This window comes from Aedes albopictus, chromosome 2, assembly GCF_035046485.1.
Source record: "Aedes albopictus strain Foshan chromosome 2, AalbF5, whole genome shotgun sequence".
Lineage (NCBI taxonomy): Eukaryota > Metazoa > Arthropoda > Insecta > Diptera > Culicidae > Aedes > Aedes albopictus.
Window position 1 is genome coordinate 454,776,708 of NC_085137.1, and position 27,667 is coordinate 454,804,374.

General features: G+C 39.0%; 1 protein-coding gene across 11 annotated transcripts in view; it reads left to right on the forward strand.

The window, feature by feature from the left end:
• LOC109419707 (RNA binding protein fox-1 homolog 1) overlaps positions 1-27,667 on the forward strand; it is an 823,173-nt gene that overhangs the window by 778,326 nt on the left and 17,180 nt on the right. For 10 of the 11 annotated variants that reach the window (XM_062853919.1, XM_062853914.1, XM_062853920.1 and 7 more), the window contains one exon: positions 25,771-25,818. The exons of the other annotated variant lie outside the window; for it this stretch is intronic. In XM_062853919.1, coding sequence (XP_062709903.1) covers positions 25,771-25,818 — 48 coding nt within the window. The remainder of the gene's footprint in view (positions 1-25,770; positions 25,819-27,667) is intronic. 11 annotated transcript variants of the gene reach the window in all.

Below are 27,667 nucleotides of genomic sequence, written 5' to 3' on the forward strand. Positions count from 1 at the left end.
AATTTTTGGATTTTACTCTCTCAAATTTTGAAAATTTCTATTGACTGTAGACTTTTGCCAGACCCCTCTTCTAATCACAATCTTCTTAAATAGTTTTTTTTTATCACAATTTCATTATAATCCATGATCTGGGATTTCAGAGACGTTCCAATCCCAAGGGTGTTTCCGATGGTCATAGGAGGTTTGATTGGGTTTCAGGGGCATTCCAGGGATTTTTAGGCGGATTCAGAGGGTTACAGGAGCGTTCCAGGGAGTTTTGAGAGGTTTCTGGGGTTTCCATGGGCTTTCAAGGAGTTTCAGGGGTGTTATAGGTGACTTTAGGGGCGTTCCAGGGGTTATGTTTTTTTTTTTACTAAAACGTTTATTTTAGGCTCATGCGCCAACAAGGTTATAATGGGTTACCGGAGTGTTCCAGGGGGTTTCAGAGGCGGTTCATGGCGTGTCAAGTTGTTTAACGAGGTATCAGGGGTGTTCTAGGGGATTTCAGGTGCGTTACATGGATTTAATTAGGTTTCAGGGGTGCTTCAGGGCTTACAGTTTGTTTTCAGGGGTTTTTGGGCCGTTTTGGAGGTATACCAAAGGGGTTTCATGTGGTTTAGGAGATTTTCAAAAAACTTCAGGCGAGTTCCGAAGCCCTTTGAAACCACCTGAAATGCGTTAAACCCTCCTGAAACAGTCATGAAATCTCCGGAAACAAATTCCAACACCTTGTAATGCCTTGACCCGAGAGTTCCTTCGGAACTCTTCTGAAACTGGCCATGACCATGAAATTTGAAAATGATAATCGGGAAAATACTTAGCAGACCATTTCAAATTTCAACTACCGGTGTAAGCCATTTAACAGTTAGCAAGAATTGGTCAACTTTAGAATGAGCTAGGGTAAGTGTACCAATTATGGCACTACCTAAGGAAAGCTATTTATACAAAAATAACGAGAAGACCAACGAATGTCATCAATAAGTTAAAAGACAGCTTAGTTGCCATACTTTACAGGAAAAATATAGAAACGGAGCCAAAACTACTTTTAGTATTGATTACAGCGTGTGCCAATGATAGGAACCCTGTACCAGTTATGGTTACATTTTTTAACTTCGGTTTCTTTTCGCACTATTTGCATGCATTCCTTATGGGGTTAGCCATAACTGGTACACTATGGCGAAAAAGGGTGCAAGGAAGCCGAATTTTTATGGAAAATGATTTATTTCCACCATGATTTGAGGAAAATGTGGAGTTTAAATGAGTGCGACTATCTTTTGTGAACGTGATCCGTTGTTCACAAAATTTGTCTTGTTGATTTACATCGTTAAGGTGTGAAAATTAACTATGGCGAATAATTGGTACTATAGCCATAATTGGTACACTTACCCTACTTCGTGCATGCGTTCAACATTTAGGTTCCAGACTTGCGGTACAAATGTCCTAATTTCTTTTAGAAACTGGAATTTAAAGGAATTCAAATTCAATGGAATATGTAAAAAATGACACTAGACGCTAGACACTAAACGCTATTTGTTTTTTTTTCTTTTCTACTACCGTGGAGTTATACACGGAAAAACAAATAAAGCAAAGCAAAGATAACCGTACACATCGTAGGTAGTGCTACTCCGTGATTGACTAGAACAATCGAAGTTGCACAGAGATCCAATGAATGGTGCTTGGAAACAGCTACACACTCTCAATGTGCACAATTCGAGAGTTCAATATTTTAAAGTCAATAACGGCGCCGGCTACGTCCTTACGGTCATCGGGAAGAGGGAAGGAATGTTAGTTCGACAACCGTTGTTACTAGAAACCGTGGAATCCACAGCATCCCCTCAGTTGTCTCGGAAAGGCGAAGGAGTATTTGTTAATAGGGTAGGGTAAGGTATGGATCTTGGAGTCACCTTTGGTAGGTGATAAAGCCTGTATCCGCAATATTCGGGACACAGAAACACATCTGTAACTCTGCAGTAGATACATTAAAATTGCTCAAATTTTGCCTAATAACATCTTAAGATGTGTTCATTTCACCTACAAAATTTCATGTGAATCGGTGCAGTACTTTTTGTTGTAGCAACGAAAGAGTAAAATGTGCGCCATTGAATTTTGTTTGCTGTTTGCTACTAAATGTGCATCCATTTTTATCACATCATGAAGAAGGAGAATGTGCACCTGCCCCAAACACGTGGCACTTTTCACTTTTTCCTTCGAACTATGCAACACGACCGAGATTTTCATCGCAACTGCCACAAACACGCGTCACTTTTCGTCTTTCCGTCAAACAATGCAACCCGAGCGAGATCCCCATCGCAATTGCCCTAAACACGCGTTATTTTTCATTTTTTCCTTCGCGATCTCCAGCGCAACTCAGTTATGCACGGAAAAACAAATAACGCTATTATCTGTTCAACTAATGACGAATAACCCTATTTTTTATATTTGCCTGAAACTTCTTCTTGTGGAATTATGTATAGGAGTCACTGTACTTTGCGCCAATTCCAATTTAACGATGTCCCTTAGCTTTATGACTTTTTTTTTTTTGGTTGCCACCCACTCCCATTACCTGGTAGTATACCAGGTTTTGCTTGGCACCCCGTGTGAACGTGTTTCTATTGTGTGACAACGAAAAAGGAAGAAAAAAATGTTATCAAGATTTCGATTGGGGTAAGGGCGAACGACACCCGATGGTGGAGGAGGGCGATACTATTCAGAGAAGGCTTCTAAGGGAAAGGATAGGACGCTGACATCACCCCCGAGAGGTGGATGATTGTGGGGAAGTGGAGGGCTAATTTAACTGACTTAATCAAATAAAGACGGGGAGTTCCTTTTCACAGGTTTAATGTTTCCCCTCGCTGTTTATATATTGCGTACCTCTTGGCAGGTAACTGCACTACTGGGGGTGTGTTATCAACGGTCGGAGGAATGTTTGCCCTCATTAAGTGAATTAACGGGGCGGAATTTGTGTGTCATTGCTAATTTAAACATTTATGTTATGAGAGCTGTTATGAGATTGTGCTGAAAGTGACGTGGGACGTGCTTACGCACAGACGTACTTATGCTCGTGTAATTTCGTGGAGGCGCCTGGTGGCTCGTTATTTCAGCTGAAAACAATCAGCCGTGAATCAGGACGGTAAACTCTGGATTTCGCTATATACGAACCGCTCCACCCGGAATAGCTTCAAACAACAGATTTGTCCAAAATTAGAAAACAATCTCGTTTAGCACAAATTTTCCCCTGTCATCTGGTACAATCTGATAGGAGGGCGCACAAACTTTGCGCCAGGATAGTACCGAAACCGGAGACATCGCCTCCGATACGGGGGATTTCGCAGAACCCAATATTGATTCCACTAACCGAGCCAATCTAGTCCGATCCAGTAGATTAAAAGCTTCTGTCGGAGAATGTGCCTCACTCGGAACAAAAGCTTGGAGGGCTTCATCTGAAATTGGTTTCGATTGTTACCGGTTGTTGGTTGGAGGAGGATTCGACATTCCTAAATTGCCCCGCCTGCCAGCATTAGGATCCAAAACGTCTCCCCGTGGTCTAGTTTTGCGCCGAGATTTATCAGGCACTGCGCGCTTGGTACGCAACTAGAAGAGTTATAATGCGGGGGCCGGATGCCGCCGCGGTGAGTTATGGATCTCGCGCGGATGCTATGTCACCGAATTGTAAGGATTCTACGCCAAACGGCGCAGCGACCGAATAGCGCGACAGCGCTCGGGGTTGGCAACGGAAGTTGGTTTCAATTTTTGAATAGATTGCGTTTTACCAGAATCGACTGGTCGTAGAACACAATGATTGTAATCAACCGCGTAGTTGCCCGCGTGTTGTCAGGTTACCGTGGACATTGGGCAGCCTTGCAACCGAACGGGCTACGCGCAGGTGGGCTTCCGTCGTAACGTTGTGCGCGCTCGAAATAGTTGGCAAATTGAATACCCGTCGTGCAGTCAGCAGTGTGAGTGGCTTGATTCTATTTCCGGGTCGCAATGAGATGCTATCAATGTATACACAGGTATGCTGCGGTGCGTGAGTGTGGTGAAGCCGTACCGATGGAAATCCTTGCTTGGACCGGGGATGTGGTTCTGTTATTAATTAATTCCGTTGATTTGATTTAGCGGTAGCTGATACGGTGGTTTGTAAGGTATGCTCGGTTTTCGCTGGAGGGCTTGAATAGATGGTTTCGGTATTGACTGGCGTAGTGTAGGAGTATGTATTTAGGCTGTTCAGGCGTTTTGACCCACAATATTTATTTGATTCTATACCTTCTCCAAACATTTGAATTTTGGAAAACTGAAACCACAGAAACCCTTTGATGCAGAAACGATTGAGAAAAATCATTCAATTTTTTCCCTTACCCAAAGGCACAATAGAACATGTTCTAAATTTGTGAAAAAAAATCGCTTTCTCGTCGGATTCGAACTCACGACTCCGTATTCGCCAAACCGGTGTTTTAACCAACTAAGTCACAGAACAAGTAACGATTCTACAGAATAAATAGAAGGCCAAACTGACTCCGAGCCTACGCCATAAACACTCGCTTTTCCACAAATCTTTCTTTGAGTTTAGGTGCCGATCTACGACACACTCGCGTTTTAGTGTGTGAGAAAGAATTGTTTTGATGAAGCCGAGACTTGTTCTCACACTCCGCATACATTGCCACCGAGCAATAACGGGCTGTCCATGAACCACTTGGTCATTTTTTTTGGGACTTCTCAACCCACCCACCCAGGCGTGGTCATTAGTCCACACAATTTTTTTTTTCTTCCACACAAAATGGTCATTGGCCGAACCCCACCCCCACCCCCCTCATGACCACGTGGTTTATGGACAGCCCCTAATAGGTATGTGTTACTGGTGTCTAATTGGTTTCGGTGTAGAGACAACTTCATATTCTAAATCGCCAAACTGGACCGAAATCAAAATTTTCATGAATTTCGATGCCTATTTAAAAATCAATTTTAAAATTTTATGGGAGCTACTTGTTGAATCACCCCTCGACGATTTTTGTACTGGGTGGAGCTGTCAAACAGTTGCCCAGTTGTCAAAAGGTGATTGTCATTGGCATCGGCATTAAGCAAGTCGCACACATTCGTAGGTAGGTGGCCGCTATTACACAAGTTTACAAAATAAAACGAAAGTCGTGTACTTCTGTAAACGACCAACATTTTTGAAGCACAATTAAGTGCTGATTTCGAAACCAACATTCAAAAAATTTTAAGTAGAACAGTTTTTGAGTTTTAGCTCAATATCGAATTTTGCAACTTTTCATAATGTGTAATTTACTAAAATTCAAATATTCAAAGATTCTACACCAAAAATGATCTTCAGCTTACCGAGTTCAAAAATGCTGTAAACTAGTGTTATGAGAACTGCCTCATTCCACTGACAACATTCTACCGTGACGTTACAACGCTTTGACGCCTTTTCTGTCAGATTTTCCACTATAACTCGTAAATTCGACCGTAAACCCTCAAATATTTTTACATATTCGGATTCCTTGTAAAATTTCCAATTATTATGATCTGTTGAACAGTTAGTTGGAAAGTATGTTAAAAATTGGAATGAGTAGCGTGACGTTACAACGATGTAACGTCACACTACTAATTCCCATTTTTAACATAATTTTCCAATGAAAACTAACTGTTGAACAGATTCAACTTATTGGAAATTTTACAAGAAATCCGAATATGCAGAAAAATTGAGGGTTTACGGTCGAATTTACGACTTATAGTAGAAAATCTGACAGAAAAGGCGTCAAAACGTTGTAACATCACGGTAGAATGTGTCCTATACAATTCTGAACGTGCTCCATGCGGGTAATCTATTCCTCTCGATAATTCTCCATAGATTTCTCCTTGGATTCTTATCAGATATCATCTTGTTAGTCCTCCAGAGAATGCGATTTGCCTCAGGATTTTTCCTGAAATTCCACTTAGGATTCTTCATTAGAATTCATTTTTCTAAAGAGATCTCCAGGAATTCCTCCCAGAATTCTAGCAGGGTTTCCTCCTGAGTATCCTTCAGATATATCTCCCGGGATTCCTTCATTGATTTCTCACGTGATTTCTTGAAGGATTTCTTTCAAAATGTCATCTGGGATTCCTACTGAAATTTCTTCATTAGTTTCCTAATGATTCGTTTAGATGCTCCTCTGGAAATGCATTCAGGGATTCTTCCCGAAATTTCTTTAGGGACTTATTTCCAGAATTTCGTCTTCCCCCGGCACCCCTTCATTGATTTCTCCCGGAGTTCCTACAATACTTCTTTTATTCCTGAGATTTCATCAGAAATTTCGCTAGGATTCTTCTTGGGTTTTCTCGCGGAATTCCTTCAAGGATATTTTCGGCCCTCCTTCAGGAATTCCTCCCAGAATTCCTACATCATATATTCTTCGTTATATATTTTACCGGCTTTCTTTTGAAGAGTTTTTCCGAGATTCCATCGTTGATATTTTTCGGAATTCCTTTGGGGATTTCTCTTTTTTTCAGGTATTTTTGCCGAGATTCATTTAGGAATTCCTTCTATGACTTTTCATATTATTCCTCTGGGAATTTCTCCCGAGATATCTTTAGAAATTGCTCCTGAGTTTCCGTCAAGGATTTCTCCTTGGATTCCTTTACTGATTACCCTTGAGATTCTTTTATGAAATTTTTCCGGTATTCTGTCCTAGGATTCCTTCCTGAATGCATTCATTGATCCTTTCCAGGTTTTCTTAAAAAAAAATTCCTAAGATTCCTTCAGGGATTTCTCCAAGATTTTGTTAAGGATTTTTCCAGCAATTTTTCTGGAATTTCATTAGCAATTACTAACAATATTCCTTCAGGGATTTTTTTTCAGAAATCCTGCAGGGATATTTTCCGACATAACTTAATCCTGCCCGACATGCCTTAATAATTGATTCCGTCTGGGATGCTTTTAGATATTTTTTCCCAAATTCTTTCACGGATTATTCCCGATTCCTTCTAGCATTCTTTCAAGTATTCCTCCCAAAACTTAGGGATTCCTTTGGAGAAATCCCAGGATTCCTGGATCCTTTCAGTGATTTCTTCTGGGATTTCTTTACTATTTTCTTCCAGGATTCCTTTAAAGATTCGTCTCGAGACTCATTCAGGGACTCTTTCAAGCATTCTCCCCGGGAGTTCTTCAGGGATTTCTTCCAGAATTTCTTTATGTGTTGCCTCATTGATTTTTGATTTATTTTTAGGATTTCTTCTGGAATTCTTTCAGGTATTCCTCCTAAAATTTGTTTAGGAATTCCTATGAGGATTCTTTTAGAAATTTCTGCTTTTCTTTGTTTATCCGAGTGTTCCTTCGGAATTCCTCCCAAGAATCTTGCATCAAGGATAATACTTCAGGAATTCATTTGAAGATTTCTTCGGAGACTTCTTCCGGCATTCCTTCCGGAATTTCTTCTGGGATTCTGTGATAGATTTCTTCAGAGATACCATCCGGAATTCGTAGAAGGGTTTCTCCCGCGATTCTTTCTTTATTTTTGTTCAGAATCCTCTAGGGATCCCTTCAGGAATTTCTCTTGGGATGCATTCAAAAATTCGTTCAGGATTTTTTTCAGAGATCACTCCCGAAATTCTTTCAGGGATTCTTTATTGATATTAAAAAAAACTTATTTTGAAATTTTCAATGGGGGGATTCTTCAGCAAATTCGGCTGGGATTCCTTCATGGATATTTCCAGAATTCCTTCAAGAATCCTTCCCATGATTCCTTCATTAAACCCTCTCAGGATTATTTCATGAGTTCTTCTTAGGTTAATTTTTTCAGGAATACTTTCGAAGCTTCTTACTGGGATTACTTTAGGGATTTCACCTGGAATTCCTTTCCGGCATTCTCTCAGGTATTCCTTCCTAGATGAAATTTTCTCGGTATTTTTTCATTAATTCTTCACAAATCTTCTTCAGGGGTTTATTTATTTCGTCAAACATAACGTAGACTACATTTTCACTTATAGCTATATTCTATGGTTTGTCAAGGAATTACAATATTTTTTAATATTTGTTCGCATATTGATTGATTTGTCTTTACTAAAGAGACTTTCAGCCCTTGACTGGTTCGTCTCTAATTATTCGCATATATAATGCGCAGTGCTGATTATAGAGATTCATCATTCGATTTAAAGGATCAAATTTTGCATAATCTGTTCGATGACTGTTAAGAGTAAATAGATTACGGCCTCAGAATGGTTGACCAGGAGTATAGAAAATGATGTTTGATAATAGATTAGCAATCATTTATAAATGATACCATGGCTAATTCGCGACACTCCCCCGAAGTTTGGATGTCTATAAGCATGCATCGAGCCTCATAAGAAGGCAGTGGAAAAGTGGTACAACCTCACTTTCGTAAATCATATAGGAGGAACTGTTTTTGTATTGATTCGATTCGATCCTCGTGAGTTATAATGTAGGGAGACCATACTATGCCACAAAATTCTAGAACTGATCTTACATAAGCATCGTATACTGTTTTTATTGTGTATGGGTCCTGAAAGTTGTAGCCAAAACGCATACTGAAGCCTAGTACATTAGTTGCTTTGTGAGTGATAGCATTATAATGATCAGTGAAAGCTAACTTCGAATCAAAGATAACTCCTAAATCTCCAATTCTATTACATTTTACAACTTTTTTACAACTTCATCAAATATTTCCTAAAAATATAGTTATTCGTGGTGTGCTATGTTTTCTGCTGAACGTAATTGAATTACACATTTTCACGTTTAACTGCAGTAGGTTTTTTCTACACCATTGGTCAAATATAAATACCTACTTCTCTTAAAAACATTCTCTGTCTTCTACATTTTTTATTTCCATAAAAAGTTTGATATCGTCAGCATATATGAGGATCTTTATGTGCTTAAGAATATACGTGATATAGTTTACAAACAAAAAGCAAAGGTCCTAAATTGTGAGCCTGGAGGAACTCCCGATGATACTTTGATAGGTTTTAAATTTTCCATCAAATCTTACTATATGTAAACGGTCAGTTAAATACGATTCGATCCATTTCAGAGATTTTGTTTCGCCCACGATTCTTTCAGGAAATCCTTTTTATGGATTTTGCTAGCTAATGATTTCTTCGGGAATTCTTTTCGGCATTCCTTTATGGCTTCTTCTCGAGATTCCTTCCTAGCAGGTTTATCCAGGAATTTCTTCATGAATTCTTTTAAAGATTCTCTCAGAGACTAGTCTTGAGATTTTTTCAGGGATTACTCCAATATTCCTCCTGGGATTTCTGCTGGGATTTCTCCTAGAGTCTTGCAGGGGTTCCTCCTGGATTTCTCCCGGACTTCCTTTAGAGATTTGTTCTGGGATCCCTCTTACTAAGATTTCTCCCGGAATGTTTCTTGATTCTGGATTTATGCAGGACATATTCTCTAGATTCATGCAAGAATTACTCCATGGGGGTAGTGATGTAGGGGATTCTTCGATAGGGAATGGAGCCCACATTCACTCCACATGGTCTTTCTGAATATATAAAAAATCGACCGGACCTTCGGGTACGAGTTTTTAAAAAGAACTTTTCTGGCTGAAGGCCTGATCAAGAATGATTTTATTAACTTCCAAAGTGTTCTTCATTGGTTTGCTTATGACTACTTAGTTGCTATCGTGGTTGACCGGATAGGTGGTGTCTGGTGTCGCGCGATGTCAGCAGAACGTGGAATGCTGATGGGTCGCGCGATTGTCGTCGTCGTCGTCGTTGATGTTGTTGTTGCTGTTGCTGTCTGTTGCTGTGCCCTGGGCGCGGGCAATGTGGAAATAATGCTTATGTTCGATATGGCTAAGTTCTGGGTTGATGATGGCGGTGTGGGCCGTTCAGTAACTGCTCCCTCCTGAAGAACGGACCGTCCCGGTTCGGTTTGACTGGTTGCTTTTGCTGTGCATGAGGAATGCTTTATGGTCAGGTAGAGTATCGAAATGATGACGATGGTAAAAAGTATTAACGATATTCCAAAGGTTGATCGTTTCTGTTGCTCATGTAAAAAATTCAGCTGTTGTCGAGTTTGGAGATTGACTTCTTGCAGTTTTTGAAGTGTGAAATTAGTGCTTATGGTTTTGCAGTTGATTTCCAATCCGTTCAGCGGAATCATGATTGGTTGCTGCTTTGTGGTGTATTCAATGTCGATGAATGATGTTTGGTTGATGATAACGGTACAATTTCTGAAAAATATTAGCGTGTTTCCAGAAATGTTTCGGCTGGAGAGCCCACAATTGGATGTGATCGGAGTGCTCTCATTTCCAGTAATAATGATGTAGTTACTACTGATTCGCTTAACTCGTCTCTCCTCGGTGACTTCTATGAGGTCGCAGCTGCCTGATTTTCCTCGTAAAAGTTTCGAATAACAGGTGTCGCTGGAAACATCCTTAACGTGGTGTTCACTGCACATGATACTCTGTCCTATTCCTTCACATTCTCCAGTTATTAGAAATGTTGATAAATCGTTGTTGAGTGCCTCTGCATATTGAACATTAAGCATTTTCCATTTTTGATGACTGGCTCTAGTAGTTGATGGATGAAAACGTCTTTTCTCAGCAACGGGATCAGGATGATGAAAACGATTTTGTTGTCTTTGTGAATCACTGCTAAATCTAAATATTCTATCACTTGATCGAAGCTTTCGATATTAATATTTTCACTTTCCAAAATTTTTGTTGCTTCGTTAAGTTCTTCACTGGATAAGATATCTTTTGAAATGGTGTTAACTTTTGACATTTGTATTGCTTCAAATATATTGTTGACATGATTAGCAAGAAGATCGATATTAAGATTGAGGTTGAACAATTCTTTAACAACTTTGATATCATCTGAGATATTTTTACCATTTATAAATTTTTGTCTAAAGTGTATAAAATTATTTTTGATAACATCTTGTTGATCGTTTACAATTTTAATGAGTCTGTTTAGTCTATCCTGGACTTTAAGATTAATCTTTATTTGTTCGTTGTTTTCTGTTACTAGAGCTTTATTTTGTTCAGACAATGTGTTAAGTTGTGTATTAATTTTTACAAGATCATTGTTGTCAAGATTTCCAGTAATAACTTTAATCATATTGCCAATACCGTTAAAAAGTCCTCTTTTGTTTCTAGTAATGGGTACAATTTTTCTGTAAGAATGTTCAATCAAATCTAGCTTTTTATTCAATAGTATAATAGAGTCTTCTACTTTAAAAATCTTCAAGTCGTTAACAATCGTTCTGAGTTTTCTGAAAATTGGTTCTAAAGGTTTAGCATCAACTATGTGGAATATTTTGTGCGCTCCTATCTTCATTCTTCCGTTTCCAAGTTGTAGTGATATGAGTCCTGGGTTATTTTGTAAGTCGTAGATTTGTATATGGCTGTTGATTGTCGATGTCGCTACCGTCAGGCACATCCATGATACAATTAGATTTATAGTTGCCATTCTCTGTGGAAAGAGAATGTTTACATTAGTGTTTTCGTTTTCGTTTCAGTTTGGATTTGTGGAATTTTATTCCAATTGAGGTTATAATAGTTTTGAATCTGTTTTCTCTTACTTTGACCTTTTTAAATTTTGGTTTTGTTTTTCTTTTGATGCCTTGAATAGTGTTAAATACCTCTTCATTTTCCTGGAAGTTCGGCTCCTTTTCTCTTGTTTTATTATGATAATCAACATTCTTTTTAGCATTTTTATCGAGTTTTAACATCACTTCATCTGTAATCTCCTGTCTATTCTCAAACAATCTGTCTAAATCAAGGGGTAAATCGTCTTCTTCGCGTTGTCCAAAAAGTATCTCGCAAGGCTTGTGTTGGTGTGCCGTATGTATGGTTTTATTATAGAGACCGACAGCAATTTTGAATATTTGTTTCTGAGATAAATCGTCATACTTATCCTTTATGCAGCGAAAGATTTCAATCAGTGTTGAATGGAATCTTTCGACGATGCCGTTGGATTCACTATGGTTTGAGGGTGTGTATTCTACTTGAATATCTAGTCTTTGGAAAAGTGATCGAATTTCTATGGATTTAAGGGCCGGTTCATTGTCACAAACGATTTTCTTCGGAGTTGCATATCCGGTAATCAATTTAATTAAACCTGCTCTTACATCCGGAATTGATCGAGATTTAATATGAATAAGCATAGCATATCTAGAGAATCTGTCTACTGCGGTCAGGAAAAGATTGGGTTGTGCAATAAAAATATCTAAGTGAACTGTTTCGAAAGGTTTGTTAGGGATTTCTGGTCTATGTAGAGTGATATTGTACGGATGCCTTTCGTATTTGTTCTCCAAACACGATTCGCACAAATTAACAAATCGTTGAATTTGTCGTTTCATGCCTGGAAAATAATACTGCTTGATAATCTGGGCATGGTTTTCGGCAGCTCCTCTGTGCGCGCGGTCGTGCGTTTTCGAAATTATTTCATTTTGCTCCTCGGAAGTGCGTAAATCTGTCAACATTTTCTGACTGATTCTCACTTTCAAGATTTTGGCACGACTGAAATAATTGCGATACACTATATTGAGGGTATTAATAAGAGATTCGTCGCACATGATACCATTTACTCTTTTTGGATTCATATAATCTTTAAAAATATTGAGAACTATGGCTACGGAAAAGTCGAAGCGAATAATAGTTCTTCTATGAATATTCGGAAATATTTCCTCATATTCAGTAGATTCAATGTCGCCCTTTTTCAATATTATTTGATTGCTGAAGAAGTTTATGGGTAACTCTGTCATTTGAATCAAATCGCTAGCGTCAGATTCTGCAGAATGACATGTTTCGGCTTCTGAGGAATCTGTTGCATTATGTTCTTCGCTACCATATGTTGCATGATCTGAAGAGTCAGATGTATCGTTAGCATTTACCTCATTCCTGATTCTGGAAAGTCCATCTGCAACGATATTTTGCTTACCTGGTCGATACTTGACGTCATAATCGAACTCCTGTAAACGTAGTCTCCATCGAAGCATCTTATCGTTGGGGTCCTTTAAACTAAACATGTACGTTAATGGCCTGTGATCAGTGAATAAAGTAAACTTCTTGCCATACAGATATGGCCTAAAATATTTACAACCCCATGTGATTGCTAAAAATTATTTTTCTATTACAGAGTATTTTTCCTCTGTTTTGGTGAGCGTTCTCGAAGCAAATGCAACTGGTCGATCTTGCCCAATTGGTCCCTGCGAAAGCACGGCACCAACAGCAAATTGACTAGCGTCCGTCGTCAGAATAAAGGGCTTCGTAAAGTCCGGGTACTGAAGTACGTGACTGCTAGTTAGCAAAATCTTACACTTATTAAAGGTTTCGATGAATTCCTTGCTATGTGTAAGTTTTTCTCCTTTTCTTAATTGGGTTGTGAGTGGCTTCACAATTTTCGCAAAGTGTTTTATAAATCGACGGTAATAACCTAGGGTTCCAAGGAAACCTCTAAGCTCTGTTTCCGTTTTTGGAATTGGCCAATTTTTGATTGCAACAACTTTGTCAGGGTTGGGTTTTACACCATCGGCCGTGACTAAGTGTCCTAAAAAGGCTACTTCCTTACATAAAAATTCAGATTTATCTAATTGAATTTTAAGGTTATATTTTCGCAATGCATCAAATACTTTGCGCAAGTTAATCAAATGTTCCTGATATGATGTTGAGTATACAATGATGTCATCCATGTATACTAAACATACTTTTCCAATTAAATCCCGTAGTACGTTATCCATCACCCTTTGGAAGGTGGATGGCGCATTCTTCCGAATGGCATTTTGAGAAATTCATATTTCCCATGTTCTACGGTAAAAGCAGTTTTTCTAATGTCTCTTGGGTTCACCTCAATTTGATGAAATCCCGAGGCGAGATCAATTGTAGAAAAATAATTACATCTTCCGAGCTTGTCTAGAACTTCAGTTATGTTCGGAATTGGATATTTGTCATCAATTGTCTTTTCGTTGAGCTTTCTGTAGTCAACGACCAGACGCCACTTTTTCTTTCCTGAAGCGTCCATCTTTTTGGGTACAACCCAAATAGGTGACGACCATGGAGAATTGGAGGGTCTTATGATGCCTTGGTTGAGCAAATCTCTAACTTGGCTTTGCACCTCTTCTTTCAAACAAAATGGTTATCTATAGCTTTTTGTATACACAGGAATGTCATCTTTAGTGTCAATCCTATGTTTCACAACATTAGTAAACGTTAATTTTTCATTTTTAAGGTGAAAAATCTCTTGATAGTCAGATATCAATTTTACTAAACCAACTCGTTCTTCCTTATTCAGATGATCCAATCGTAACTGATCCATTAAATTTACGTGTACACTGCTATCAGAAACTAGTTCTGGAGGCGGTGTAATTTCAAAATTATTTTTCTCGATGCTACCTTTTAACATCTCTACTTCCGTGGGTTTATTGGTCATGTTGGTTATAACTAATTGAGTTTTAAAATTTTCGGCTTTGTATAAGCCAGAATGAACAAAGGCTTCATTGTTTAGAACGAGATCCTTTGAGAGAAGAAATTCTCCTTCTTCTTCACAAGTTGGCAGCTCAATCACACGCGTTTCATTTGCATGTAATTGGAATTTGAAAATTTCTGGAAATTTCTTTTGCATAATAATGTTTGCAAAAGGTAAATGAAGGGTGTTAGTGTGTACGGAAATGCTTGCCTGTAATTGGTTCAAGGACTCATATCCGATGAGTCCATCGGAAGTCATAAATTAAAAAGATGAGATTTTCGGTCCCATAGAAAGGATTTAATTCTACAAAATGTGTTATTTGGCATCTACCTTCGACATTCTTTACTGTCATTGGTTTCAAAAGTTCTCGAATAAATCCCAAGTTTGCATGACGAGGACTAATAATGGATTTATTAGCGCCCGTATCATTTAAAAACTTTAAAGGTCCATTTTTACTATTCACAGTTACGTATGGTATGAAATTAGTGGATTTCAGCTGGGTTTCTCTATAACTGCGGCTGTTTGAAAATTTACGTCTACATCGACGTTTTCGTTATACGAAGGGTCTTGATTTTGGTTTAGATAATCTTGGAATTCTTCCGGAGGATATGGGATTTCAGGATTATCGTAATAATCATTATAATCTTCATATTGAGGGCCCACTTCCTGATTTTGTAACTCATTAGTAGGTTTTTGACTAAATCTACTTTGTTGAGTCCTATTTGAAATGTTGGAATATTGATTCTGTTGGTTATGGTTAGGTGGTCGACTCGCAAATCTGTTAGGAAAATTTCCTGGACGATTTGAAAAATTTTGTACTGCTCTATTTGGAAATGTTGCTTGTTGGTTAAAAGATGTATAGGATGTTCTATTTGGAGCGATTTGCGAAGAGTTCTGTGTTTTAGCGTTTCCTGCGATATTCATAAATGTTCTCGATGGTAGAGGGTTGTTAGATGGAGGATATACATGAGTTTGCATTACTTTCGGATTTCGTCGATCTTCAAAATCATAATCGCAATTTCTGCGCGCAAGCTTATTTGCCTTCTCATTAGCAAACTGATAAGCCTGGCATAAAGTTGTTGGCTGTAAAAGCCCTACATGAGACGAGTACGGCTCGTCTAGCCCGTCTATGAACTTCTCCAGACAAAGTTTGTCTGTGAACTTCACCAATTCGTCTGGATGTCTCCACTGGGCATCCATCTGAATGTGGGTCGATATTCCCGTGTAGCAATCTTTGATTGCTGTATAGAAGTTCGTTACCGAATTTCTGTTTTGTTTTAATGAAAAAAGTTTTTGTAATAATGTAGATAACTCACGTTTATCGCCGTAAATTATCTTTAATTGTTCTTTAATTTTGCTCCACACTAGCGGAGTACCACTGGAGGCAAGTAGATCATTAGCTTCACCGATAATTTTATTTCTCACCTCCATTAGCCAAAGGTCGTAAACGTCTGTGCCTATGATGTGTTTATACATCTGCATCACTAGATCGGCGCAACTAATCCAGTGATTAATCTGTCTAGGATTGCCAGCAAATGTCGGCAAGTTTTTGATTAAATCAGGAATTTTCCCTTTTTGGCATTCTTCGTCTATATTTATCGTCGGATTCCTTGGCACAGCTGGTGCTGGAGGAATCAAATCCTGTTCCTGTCTTTCCTCTAAGTCTGCGATGTGCGCGTTACGCTCGCGCAACATCATACTAAGGTTCTCGATTTGCTGCTGCAAATCTTCGACCTGGTTGTCAGCCATATTTGCTGAACGCAGACCCGGTCTCATTAAACAAATGGAATGTTACACGCGTTTACAAAAATTCACAAGAAAAAAACACAAGATTTCAAAAATGTATTACACAAATATTCAACACACGAAAATGTTCTGACCCCACGAAGATTCTTGCTTCTCTCCCTCACTCTCTTTTATCACTCTTCTATCACTTTCTTATTCAGGGAAGAATAAAAATGTTATCACCAAATGTGTTCTCGTCAATAAAGTTAATTTCCTTACTTAATAAACACTTAATCAAATCACTAAAAAAAAAATCTAACCTAAAAATAAAGGAAACTGGGGGACTCACCACAAATTGACGATAATCCGTCGCCAACGTTTTCACGGATGAACTCCCGTTCGGATGCGCCGTGCTGTCGTCGCTCGTAGAATAAAAACGTCTTGTCCCTGGCACTATCCAATAGGCTGCTGCGATTCCGAAGCTGTTCCCTGGATTTTTCTCCCAATAGGTTGTCTGCTTGTCTGAATGCTGCTGGTCCCTGGTTGTCCAATGGGTGGAAGTTTTCACTAGCGGAGCTAAACGACTAACACTTTGTGCATCCTACCGACTGCGCCAAAAATCGACCGGACCTTCGGGTACGAGTTTTTAAAAAGAACTTTTCTGGCTGAAGGCCTGATCAAGAATGATTTTATTAACTTCCAAAGTGTTCTTCATTGGTTTGCTTATGAACTACTTAGTTGCTATCGTGGTTGACCGGATAGGTGGTGTCTGGTGTCGCGCGATGTCAGCAGAACGTGGAATACTGATGGGTCGCGCGATTGTCGTCGTCGTCGTCGTCGTTGATGTTGTTGTTGTAGTTGCTGTCTGTTGCTGTGCCCTGGGCGCGGGCAATGTGGGAATAATGCTTATGTTCGATATGGCTAAGTTCTGGGTTGATGATGGCGGTGTGGGCCGTTCAGTAACTTATATATATATATTTTTTAATGTGATCAAATAATTCTAACCACATGCTAGCGATAAATTTTGTAGACAAATATTTCTGTAGCCAGCCGTAATGTAATCGGACTACCCGTATTCTATTTTTTTGTAGTTGTCATCTCTTTCACTACACCATAGACATCCAATTTTCACGTAAAATCTTGTTTATTTTATTGGCTATAGATATATTTAGATGATGCATTGTTTGTAAATTACTCTGAAGAAGTAGCGGCACAGTTCGTTTGGTTTCATAACTTGTAGGCGTTATATAATACATTGACACTGTGTTGTGAAAGTTGGAAGGAGTGGAAACGGCCTTTTCAACCCGTTTATATTCTACCGATGGCTATGAACTATACATACAATATACATGAATTGTATATGTAGGGTCTCCAGTTAGCCTAGTGGTTAAGGCTATGGATCGCCAATCCAAAGACGGCGGGTTCGATTCCCGTTCCGGTCGGGAAGATTTTCTCGTCTCCCTGGGCATAATGTATCATTGTACTTGCCTCACAATATACAAATTCATGCAATGGCAGGTAAAGAAAGCCCTTCAATTAATAACATTAAGTTGAATCGAGGGAAGCCAAGTCCCAGTGGGGACGTAGAGCCATATAGAAGAAGAAGAAGAAGTATATGTAGAGAAGAGAAAGTAGATAGAAAGATACAAAGTAAGAGAAAAGGGACGGGCCGGGGCCGGATCACAACGTCCGAGGCCATACTGTCCCGGTCGTTAAGTCGCGTTTTTTTGCGAAATAGCGTCCAAAAATTTGGGTGCGTCATAATATCCTATGTGCCTTCTTTCCTTGGACTTCGTGACATACCTGCACGTTTGGACCTTATGCCCCGAAAAAATGCGCCATAAAGTCCTGGGACTTTATGGCCTCGGACGTTATGATACTGCGCCGTATGGCACCTTCCACGACGATAATTTGAAGTGGTTACAACGCGGTCGTATACTATGTTTTGTATGCTTACAGGGTGATGTATATTCCAGAACTTTGCTATTTGTCTTCTGAAGTTATTGTTGGAATACCCTCTTGGCTTGGTGGTCTACCGCTTCTGATTCGTATGGATTTAATCCCTGGCCCGTCCGGCGCCAGTAGTATACGACCGCGTTGTAACCACTTCAAATTATCGTCGTGGAAGGTGCCATACCGACAATTTGATATGTTCAGCCCCCACCCTCAACCCGGGAGTAACCCCATTCCCCATCCTTTCGTGACAAAGTTCAAAAGGGAGCATACCTACGCATCAGCTATCGTGTGTATAAACTATTTGTAAGAGTTGATGTTCAAATATCGTGGTGGGAGCTACCTCCGCCCAAGTGAGGACACAGGATTTTGCAGGATATATTCATATTTCGATGTCCCCCTACCCTAAAGGGGGGGGGGGGGACCTACGGTTAACTACGACCCGACGCGACGACTAAAGTGGCGTTGTCAAACAGGATCCATAATCGTTAGACTGCGTCACCATCACCACCACCACTACCGCCACCACCGTGTGTAAATACCAGTTTAATGGCAGTTTGATTGGTTGGAGTGATTGCTGCTTTATTGTGACAACAACCGTAAGAGCGATGCGGCTTGACAGAACGCGATGCCAAGGGGGAAAGTAGTTTTCCTACTCGTGGAGTGGGGGAAAATTGATATGCACACCTTTTGGCCTCCTGACTTGGCTGACTGACTGACTGACTGACTGTCGTGTGATGATGACGGAAATTGACACTAATGGTGAGTTACGAACGGACGGGTGCAGAAGGTCGTAAAAGTGCCAGCAACTGTGTCAGGACGTTCGTTGATGGGAAGATGATTGCCGGGAGTGCAACAGATGTCAACACATTTGAAGTGGTGTCCTTACATCATTATTGACAATAAGGGTTTCTGCTGTGAGACAATGCATTTTGATTGAAACTGCATGGATTGATTTAGATATTTAGTTACAAAGGTATGTCTTGCAGTTCAACAGACCTGCACTTTATAACAACTTGAAGAGTTTTGCATATGACATCAACATCTTCACTTCAAAGAAATTCCTTTCAAGTATTAGATTATCCGGAACAATCCTTAACCTTAATCCCAAATTCAGTCTAGAAGTTTCGAGAAACATCTGTATATAATATAACAGGAAGCAACTTCTCTTCAACCCTTCGCATTTCGGTGTGAGAAGATTCTTCCATTTTCCCATACACGCCCATAAAATAATATGCAATCAATTAGAATTCAAATTAAGGCAAACTCCATTCAACTGAATTGAACCGTTAAACAAATAAATCAAATTTCCATGCCATGATTTGTTCATACGGCCAGCAATTCAATATTTATCATACGCCACAGAAAAAAACAGAGGCCGGCCAAAAAAAAACCGGCAAACGAGGCGTTGTGGGCGTCCAATTTGACCACCACCGCCGCCGCAGGAAATAGGATTTTTTCGCACCTCTAAAATCCTAGGCAACGGCTAGTTGCAAAGTTCTGTTCTGATTCATTCGTATTTCATGCAGTTGTAGGCGCACTATTAGTGATGCTGCGGTCAGTGATGCAGAACAACAACCGCCCAACCCGTGCCACATACGCCGTGCAATGTGGAAGTGGAGAACAAGAGAAAAATAGTGGAATTTGTGTGAAAAATTCACGTGGGAATGTGTTTAGGTGTACGGTGAGTTTGGAAAAAAATTGGTTGGGTAAAAGTGCTTGAGGGGAGCTGGACTTATGGTGGCTTTGTTGCGACACACAGAGGAGTAATTTTCAATTACTAATTCCGCCGAATTGTTGCTAGGTTTTATTTGCTTTGGTTGGTATTCTTGGGAACTGAAAACAAAGCAGTGGATTAGGTGCAAACATAGATGTAGGAGCCCTGATTACAACGATATTATCACTGTTGTCACAGCTTTCATTACCATTACTGTTATCACTACCATAATGACTCGGCTCCGTTATGCCTGTTGAAAATGCTTTGACATCCATGTGCACAACAGAACACGTGCTCGATGAACAAATTGAGATTTGAAATTATGAAAAGAAATCCACGTACTCCGGTGAGACTCGAACTCACGACTCCCAATTCGCTAGACGGGCGCTTCTATTCCTTCAAGCTACGGAGTCACTCGACTATCTCCGTCGCCAGCAGGCCCAGAACTGAACTCGATTCCACAATCGCACATGGTTATCTTCTTTTCACAATCCAAACCCCCTTCGGATGGGATTAGATGAACATCTAACACATTGTCTGTTGTGCACATGTATGTCAAAGCGAGAGAGGAAGTTATTTTTAATTGTCGAGAGCTTCGGGCACAATGTGTTAGATGTTCATCTAATCCCATCCGAAGGGGGTTTGGATTGTGAAAAGAAGATAACCATGTGCGATTGTGGAATCGAGTTCAGTTCTAGGCCTGCTGGCGACGGAGATAGTCGAGTGACTCCGTAGCTTGAAGGAATAGAAGCGCCCGTCTAGCGAATTGGGAGTCGTGAGTTCGAGTCTCACCGGAGTACGTGGATTTCTTTTCATAATTTCAAATCTCAATTTGTTCATCGAGCACGTGTTCTGTTGTGCACATGGATGTCAAAGCATTTTCAACAGTGTAATTTCCCACATGGCTTGGTCAGCCAAAGCAAAATCAAGAAATTGACATCCGTTATGCCTGCTGGCGCTTGAGCCCTGAACGACGATAAAGTAAAGAATATCATTATGACTATTATAATCAAGCACAATGATTTTTCAGACGCATACAATCACAGAATCAAAGAAACAGAAGATCAGAGAATCAGAGAATTACCGAATCGAAGGATCAGAGCGAGAATCAGAGAAAATCAGAGAAAATCAGAGAATCAGAGAAAATCAGAGAATCAGAGAATCAGTGAGTCAGAGAATCATAGAAAATCAGAGAAAATAAGAGAATCAGAGAATCAGAGAATCGGAGAATCAGAGAACAAGAGAATCAGAGAATCAGGGAATCAGAGAATCAGATAATAAGAACCAGAGAATCAGAGAATCAGAGGGAATCAGAGAATCAGAGAATCAGAGAGTCAAAGAATCAGAGAATCAGAGGGAATCAGAGAATCAGTCAGAGAATCGGAGAATCAGAGAATCAGAGAATCAGAGAATCAGAGAATCAGAGAATCAGAGAATCAGAGAATCAGAGAATCAGAGAATCAGAGAATCAGAGAATCAGAGAATCAGAGAATCAGAGAATCAGAGAATCAGAGAATCAGAGAATCAGAGAATCAGAGAATCAGAGAATCAGAGAATCAGAGAATCAGAGAATCAGAGAATCAGAGAATCAGAGAATCAGAGAATCAGAGAATCAGAGAATCAGAGAATCAGAGAATCAGAGAATCAGAGAATCAGAGAATCAGAGAATCAGAGAATCAGAGAATCAGAGAATCAGAAAATCAGAGAATCAGAGAATCAGAGGGAATCAGAGAATCAGAGAATCAGAGAATCAGAGAATCAGAGAATCAGAGAATCAGAGAATCAGAGAATCAGAGAATCAGAGAATCAGAGAATCAGAGAATCAGAGAATCAGAGAATCAGAGAATCAGAGAATCAGAGAATCAGAGAATCAGAGAATCAGAGATTCAGAGAATCAGAGAATCAGAGAATCAGAGAATCAGAGAATCAGAGAATCAGAGAATCAGAGAATCAGAGAATCAGGGAATCAGGGAATCAGAGAATCAGAAAATCAGATTTCTGAGAATCATAGAATCAGAGAATCAGAGAATCAGAGAATCAGAGAATCAGATAATCAGAGAATCAGAGAATCAGATAATCAGAGAATCAGAGAATCAGAGAATCCGAAAATCAGGGAATCAGAGAATCAGAAAATCAGAGAATCAGAGAATCAGAGAATCAGAGAATCAGAGAATCAGAGAATCAGAGAATCAGAGAATCAGAGAATCAGAGAATCAGAGAATCAGAGAATCAGAGAATCAGAGAATCAGAGAATCAGAGAATCAGAGAATCAGAGAATCAGAGAACCAGAGAATCAGAGAATCAGAGAATCAGAGAATCAGAGAATCAGAGAATCAGAGAATCAGAGAATCAGAGAATCAGAGAATCAGAGAATCAGAGAATCAGAGAATCAGAGAATCAGAGAATCAGAGAATCAGAGAATCAGAGAATCAGAGAATCAGAGAATCAGAGAATCAGAGAATCAGAGAATCAGAGAATCAGAGAATCAGAGAATCAGAGAATCAGAGAATCAGAGGGAATCAGAGAATCAGAGAATCAGAGAATCAGAGAATCAGAGAATCAGAGAATCAGAGAATCAGAGAATCAGAGAATCAGAGAATCAGAGAATCAGAGAATCAGAGAATCAGAGAATCAGAGAATCAGAGAATCAGAGAATCAGAGAATCAGAGAATCAGAGAATCAGAGAATCAGAGAATCAGAGAATCAGAGAATCAGAGAATCAGAGAATCAGAGAATCAGAGAATCAGAGAATCAGAGAATCAGAGAATCAGAGAATCAGGGAATCAGGGAATCAGAGAATCAGAAAATCAGATTTCTGAGAATCATAGAATCAGAGAATCAGAGAATCAGAGAATCAGAGAATCAGATAATCAGAGAATCAGAGAATCAGATAATCAGAGAATCAGAGAATCAGAGAATCCGAAAATCAGGGAATCAGAGAATCAGAAAATCAGATTTCTGAGAATCATAGAATCAGAGAATCAGAGAATCAGAGAATCAAAGAATCAGATAATCAGAGAATCAGATAATCAGAGAATCAGAGAATCAGAGAATCCGAAAATCAGGGAATCAGAGAATCAGAAAATCAAATTTCTGAGAATCATAGAATCAGAGAATCAGAGAATCAGAGAATCAGATAATCAAGAGAATCAAGAGAATCAAGAGAATCAAGAGAATCAAGAGAATCAAGAGAATCAAGAGAATCAAGAGAATCAAGAGAATCAAGAGAATCAAGAGAATCAAGAGAATCAAGAGAATCAAGAGAATCAAGAGAATCAAGAGAATCAAGAGAATCAAGAGAATCAAGAGAATCAAGAGAATCAAGAGAATCAAGAGAATCAAGAGAATCAAGAGAATCAAGAGAATCAAGAGAATCAAGAGAATCAAGAGAATCAAGAGAATCAAGAGAATCAAGAGAATCAAGAGAATCAAGAGAATCAAGAGAATCAAGAGAATCAAGAGAATCAAGAGAATCAAGAGAATCAAGAGAATCAAGAGAATCAAGAGAATCAAGAGAATCAAGAGAATCAAGAGAATCAAGAGAATCAAGAGAATCAAGAGAATCAAGAGAATCAAGAGAATCAAGAGAATCAAGAGAATCAAGAGAATCAAGAGAATCAAGAGAATCAAGAGAATCAAGAGAATCAAGAGAATCAAGAGAATCAAGAGAATCAAGAGAATCAAGAGAATCAAGAGAATCAAGAGAATCAAGAGAATCAAGAGAATCAAGAGAATCAAGAGAATCAAGAGAATCAAGAGAATCAAGAGAATCAAGAGAATCAAGAGAATCAAGAGAATCAAGAGAATCAAGAGAATCAAGAGAATCAAGAGAATCAAGAGAATCAAGAGAATCAAGAGAATCAAGAGAATCAAGAGAATCAAGAGAATCAAGAGAATCAAGAGAATCAAGAGAATCAAGAGAATCAAAAGAATCAAGAGAATCAAGAGAATCAAGAGAATCAAGAGAATCAAGAGAATCAAGAGAATCAAGAGAATCAAGAGAATCAAGAGAATCAAGAGAATCAAGAGAATCAAGAGAATCAAGAGAATCAAGAGAATCAAGAGAATCAAGAGAATCAAGAGAATCAAGAGAATCAAGAGAATCAAGAGAATCAAGAGAATCAAGAGAATCAAGAGAATCAAGAGAATCAAGAGAATACAAGAAACGTTTGCACTTATTTCACTCTGTGTAATTAAAATTTTAATTTGGTTTTGATACAAACCAATGCTGCTGAACTCCGGATGAAATCAAAGTTGTATGCATTCAAGGAACTCGTTATTTTTATAAATAATCAATGTTTACTGCTTCCAAGAATTTTTGGGTGATGATGGCCAGTCACAGAGCAGAAAACAGTTGGATTCATCCGCCTAGAGAGATAAATTTCTGTTTTTTTTCTTCTGAAGTATTCTGACATAAAATTCAAAAAAACATTTACCCAATTTCACGATTTGTAAAACAACATGCCTCAAACAAGATTTGAACTCCAACTGTTGCATTTAAATGTTCCACTCCTATCAATGGGACTATTATGCCACTTGAGTAAAACATTGTTTTTATTCGTTTTTTTTTTTGTCTGTATTAACGAGATTTTTAACCCTAGGCTAGTTCATCTCGGGTTTTTATTCGTTGTTCATCTTTGTATTGTTACAATATCAAATTTATCCAGATGGAACATGATTGAATGTCGAATTTCAATTTTTCTTCGATATTTTGAACGAGCTTTCAGCATATCAGTAATAAGATAATTGCACATGGCAAACCTATATATAACCATCTGTTTTCCTGCATCTATTTTCCCAATCAACAACCGCATCCCACCACACAATTGAAAAAAAAAAAAAAAAAAAAAAAAACAGAGCAGAACACAGGAGATCGCCGAAAATGGCCTTTATAAATCGCGATAATAACAGTTACCGCCAACAACAACAACTACAACAATTTTCGATAACGACGATTGTTGCAGCAGCAGTAGCAACAGCAACTCTCTCGATAATTCATTATTCATGCACTGTCCAAGAGTGTCCAGTCCACCTCATCATCCCCTTGTTTGGCCCTGTTTCCACCCTGACCGCCATTTATCCGATTGGGTCTTTATGATTTTTATCACCACTGGCCAAAGAGTGCCGTTATTTAAAAAAAATGATATTTTGTGGTTACTATCACGACGGTGTCCGCCTCCTAGTCACAGTCAGTGATTGTTCGTTATCACGTGGGTGTGAAGTGTTCCTGTTGGCCCGAGTTGAAAATAGGGAGAACTGATTTTGATATTCTTAAAACTCAAGTTGATAATATTTTGGTAGGGTTAACTGGAATATATTTAGAAACTCGTCCTCGAATTTGATTATTGAGAGAATATGAAATTCCAATTCTCAATATTTTGATATTGAAACTATTTTGATATTTGAATATCAAATTTTGATATTTCTTTTTGCAATTTTTGTGAATTACCTTTCAAAACTGTAGCATACTATGTATGTTAGAGAGCACAAATTTTTTGAAGTATATTTTTTATATTTTTGTTTATAGTTTAAAATATCAAACCACTATCAAGTTAAAGTATTGAAAAAAAACATTTTATAAGTAACTTGGTAATTTTCCTGAATTACTGATTCCGATTCGTCTCGGGAAACCACCGCCAATATGACAATGGAAGCGGTGCGGCTGCTCCCACAGGACAAAAGTGCTACAAATTTAAAATCGATAAATTTAATTTTGTTTCTCGGTGCTTGGCCGACCGATGCAGCCCACCTCGAGGGGAGTCAGAAAACATCAGTTAATCCACTTTTTATCCTTTCGGTTCGGCGCGGTCCCCGTTTACCCTTTCTTTTGTTTTCCTTCGAGCGATGTTGGGGTGGGGGTGCTGTTGTTCGATTTTTGACCAATTCTCTTTTTTGGCCGTTAATCTCCATATCGAATTAATTTTTAAATGAGTTATACACGTGTCCTTTTGTCATGTGGTTCTTTCTGTTGTTCGCTCTCTTTGCAGGCTGCCAAACCGGTGACGGAGGTACCCGCCCAACCGGCCATTCTGAATGTAAGTAGTAGATGTTTTCTCTCTCTCTGATGCCGAAAATTTGTCCGAAATTGTTTGATTTTTCATCAAATTTACAAAAAGAAAATAAAAAAAAGATGCTTTGGTTTTTATTTTTTTTTTAATCCAAGAATTGTTTAATATGTTATGAAAAAACTAATTCACGATTTGCTTTGGACTTTGGATCTTCTCTAAGGAAAAGACGCTGTGCGATGCGGACCAAAGAAACTCTCAAGGAAAGAACTCAAGAAACAACCTCTGTTTGACACGAATGAAAATTCGATCGAGTTAAACAAGATGTTTGAGCATTGGTTTCTTTTTAGCTGTACTGAGATCTTAAGAATCCAGTGTGGTACTTTTTGTCGAGTATATACTCTTAAAAAATCACTTCGGAAATCTGAAAATCTGACGAGATTTCTTAGTCTTATGAAGGATTCCGAGAAACACTTTCACCCTAGGCAAAACGGTACAGATTGCATCATTCAAGCCCCTTTTCTTTCAACTTAAATCTACTTTCCTCACTTTGGTCAATGCCTTCACTGATCCAATTTTTCAACTAAATGAGTTGAACTGCGCATTCAGACATCAATTTTCATTAACATCGACCGAGGGACGCCGCAGCGGTTAACCTCCTGTCCTGGAGGAAACATTGCACCATGCGTCTCCATTCTTCACTTTGCACACCGCCTTCGTTCGTCGAGCGCTTCAAGGAAGGAACAACCTTTACCCTAATGGATCGCCATAATTGAATGGAACGATTCCAGCACGTGGCCGCCACGTATAACTGTGATCGAGGGCCGGGGAGGTCGATTGTACCTTTTTCCCAGAATGGAAACCCGCCCCGCACCACTCCAAAGTAGTATGGTGCACCTTTCTGTTTAGGGAAAAAATGGACTGACTGTCTTCATCTCTTCTTCCCCTGCACTGGATTTGAATGTCATGAATTAATCATAAACCCCGCGCGAATAAGGGTGAAATATCCAGCTTTCGAGCTCGCTGTAGCAGTGGTTTTCAACGTACGCCAAATAACTCCAATTTCTGAAAAACTTTCATCAATCTATACTATTTCAAAAGCATTTAACCTTTTTCGTGTATTAGCTGACGCTCACCAGCACGCTGCAGTAGTACATACTCAGCGTACGTGCTTGTCTGAGTGGTAATGACCCCAATGCACGACTAGAGATAAGTAGTTCTTTCCAGGGACATCGGCGTTACATCTGCTCTGCAACATGTGCACTACACAGACTGCACAGTTAAAAATTACTGTTTTATAAAATTTCAGAACTGAATCAAACTTTTATCAGGTGGGAAAGTTGAACACCACTGCACTAAAGGGTCTCGCCCGTGATGACAGCTGGGAGCGAAGGTGTGTGCAAATAGAACGTTTTAATCGAGATTCCCAAGAAAGTTTTTTTTCTGGTTCAACTTAATGCAGAAAAATTCATCGCGAAACTTGCACAAAACGTAATCTGTTTAATACGATTCAATGTTTTCGCTAATGAAGCATAAAATCGACAAGCGAATCACGGATGGAATAAATTTCAGTTGTCATACAGCGCTCCTAATCAGAAGCAGTAAAACAGCAGAAAAAACTGCGTTCACATAACCAAACAGGGGAAATTAATTTTATATCCGAGTGGCCTGTCAGAACGATGAAATTTATTGCAAACGTGACACTACTGAGTAACTACGATGCTATCATCGTCTCCCAAGCTCGTCATTATTGCGTAGCCGACCAAAACAAAAAAAAAGAAGCAAATTACTATGATTTTTCCCCACTTTTACTAGCCATCCAATCGATATCGGAACAATCGAATTAATGCGCACCCAATAAATTCATGATATTTATTAT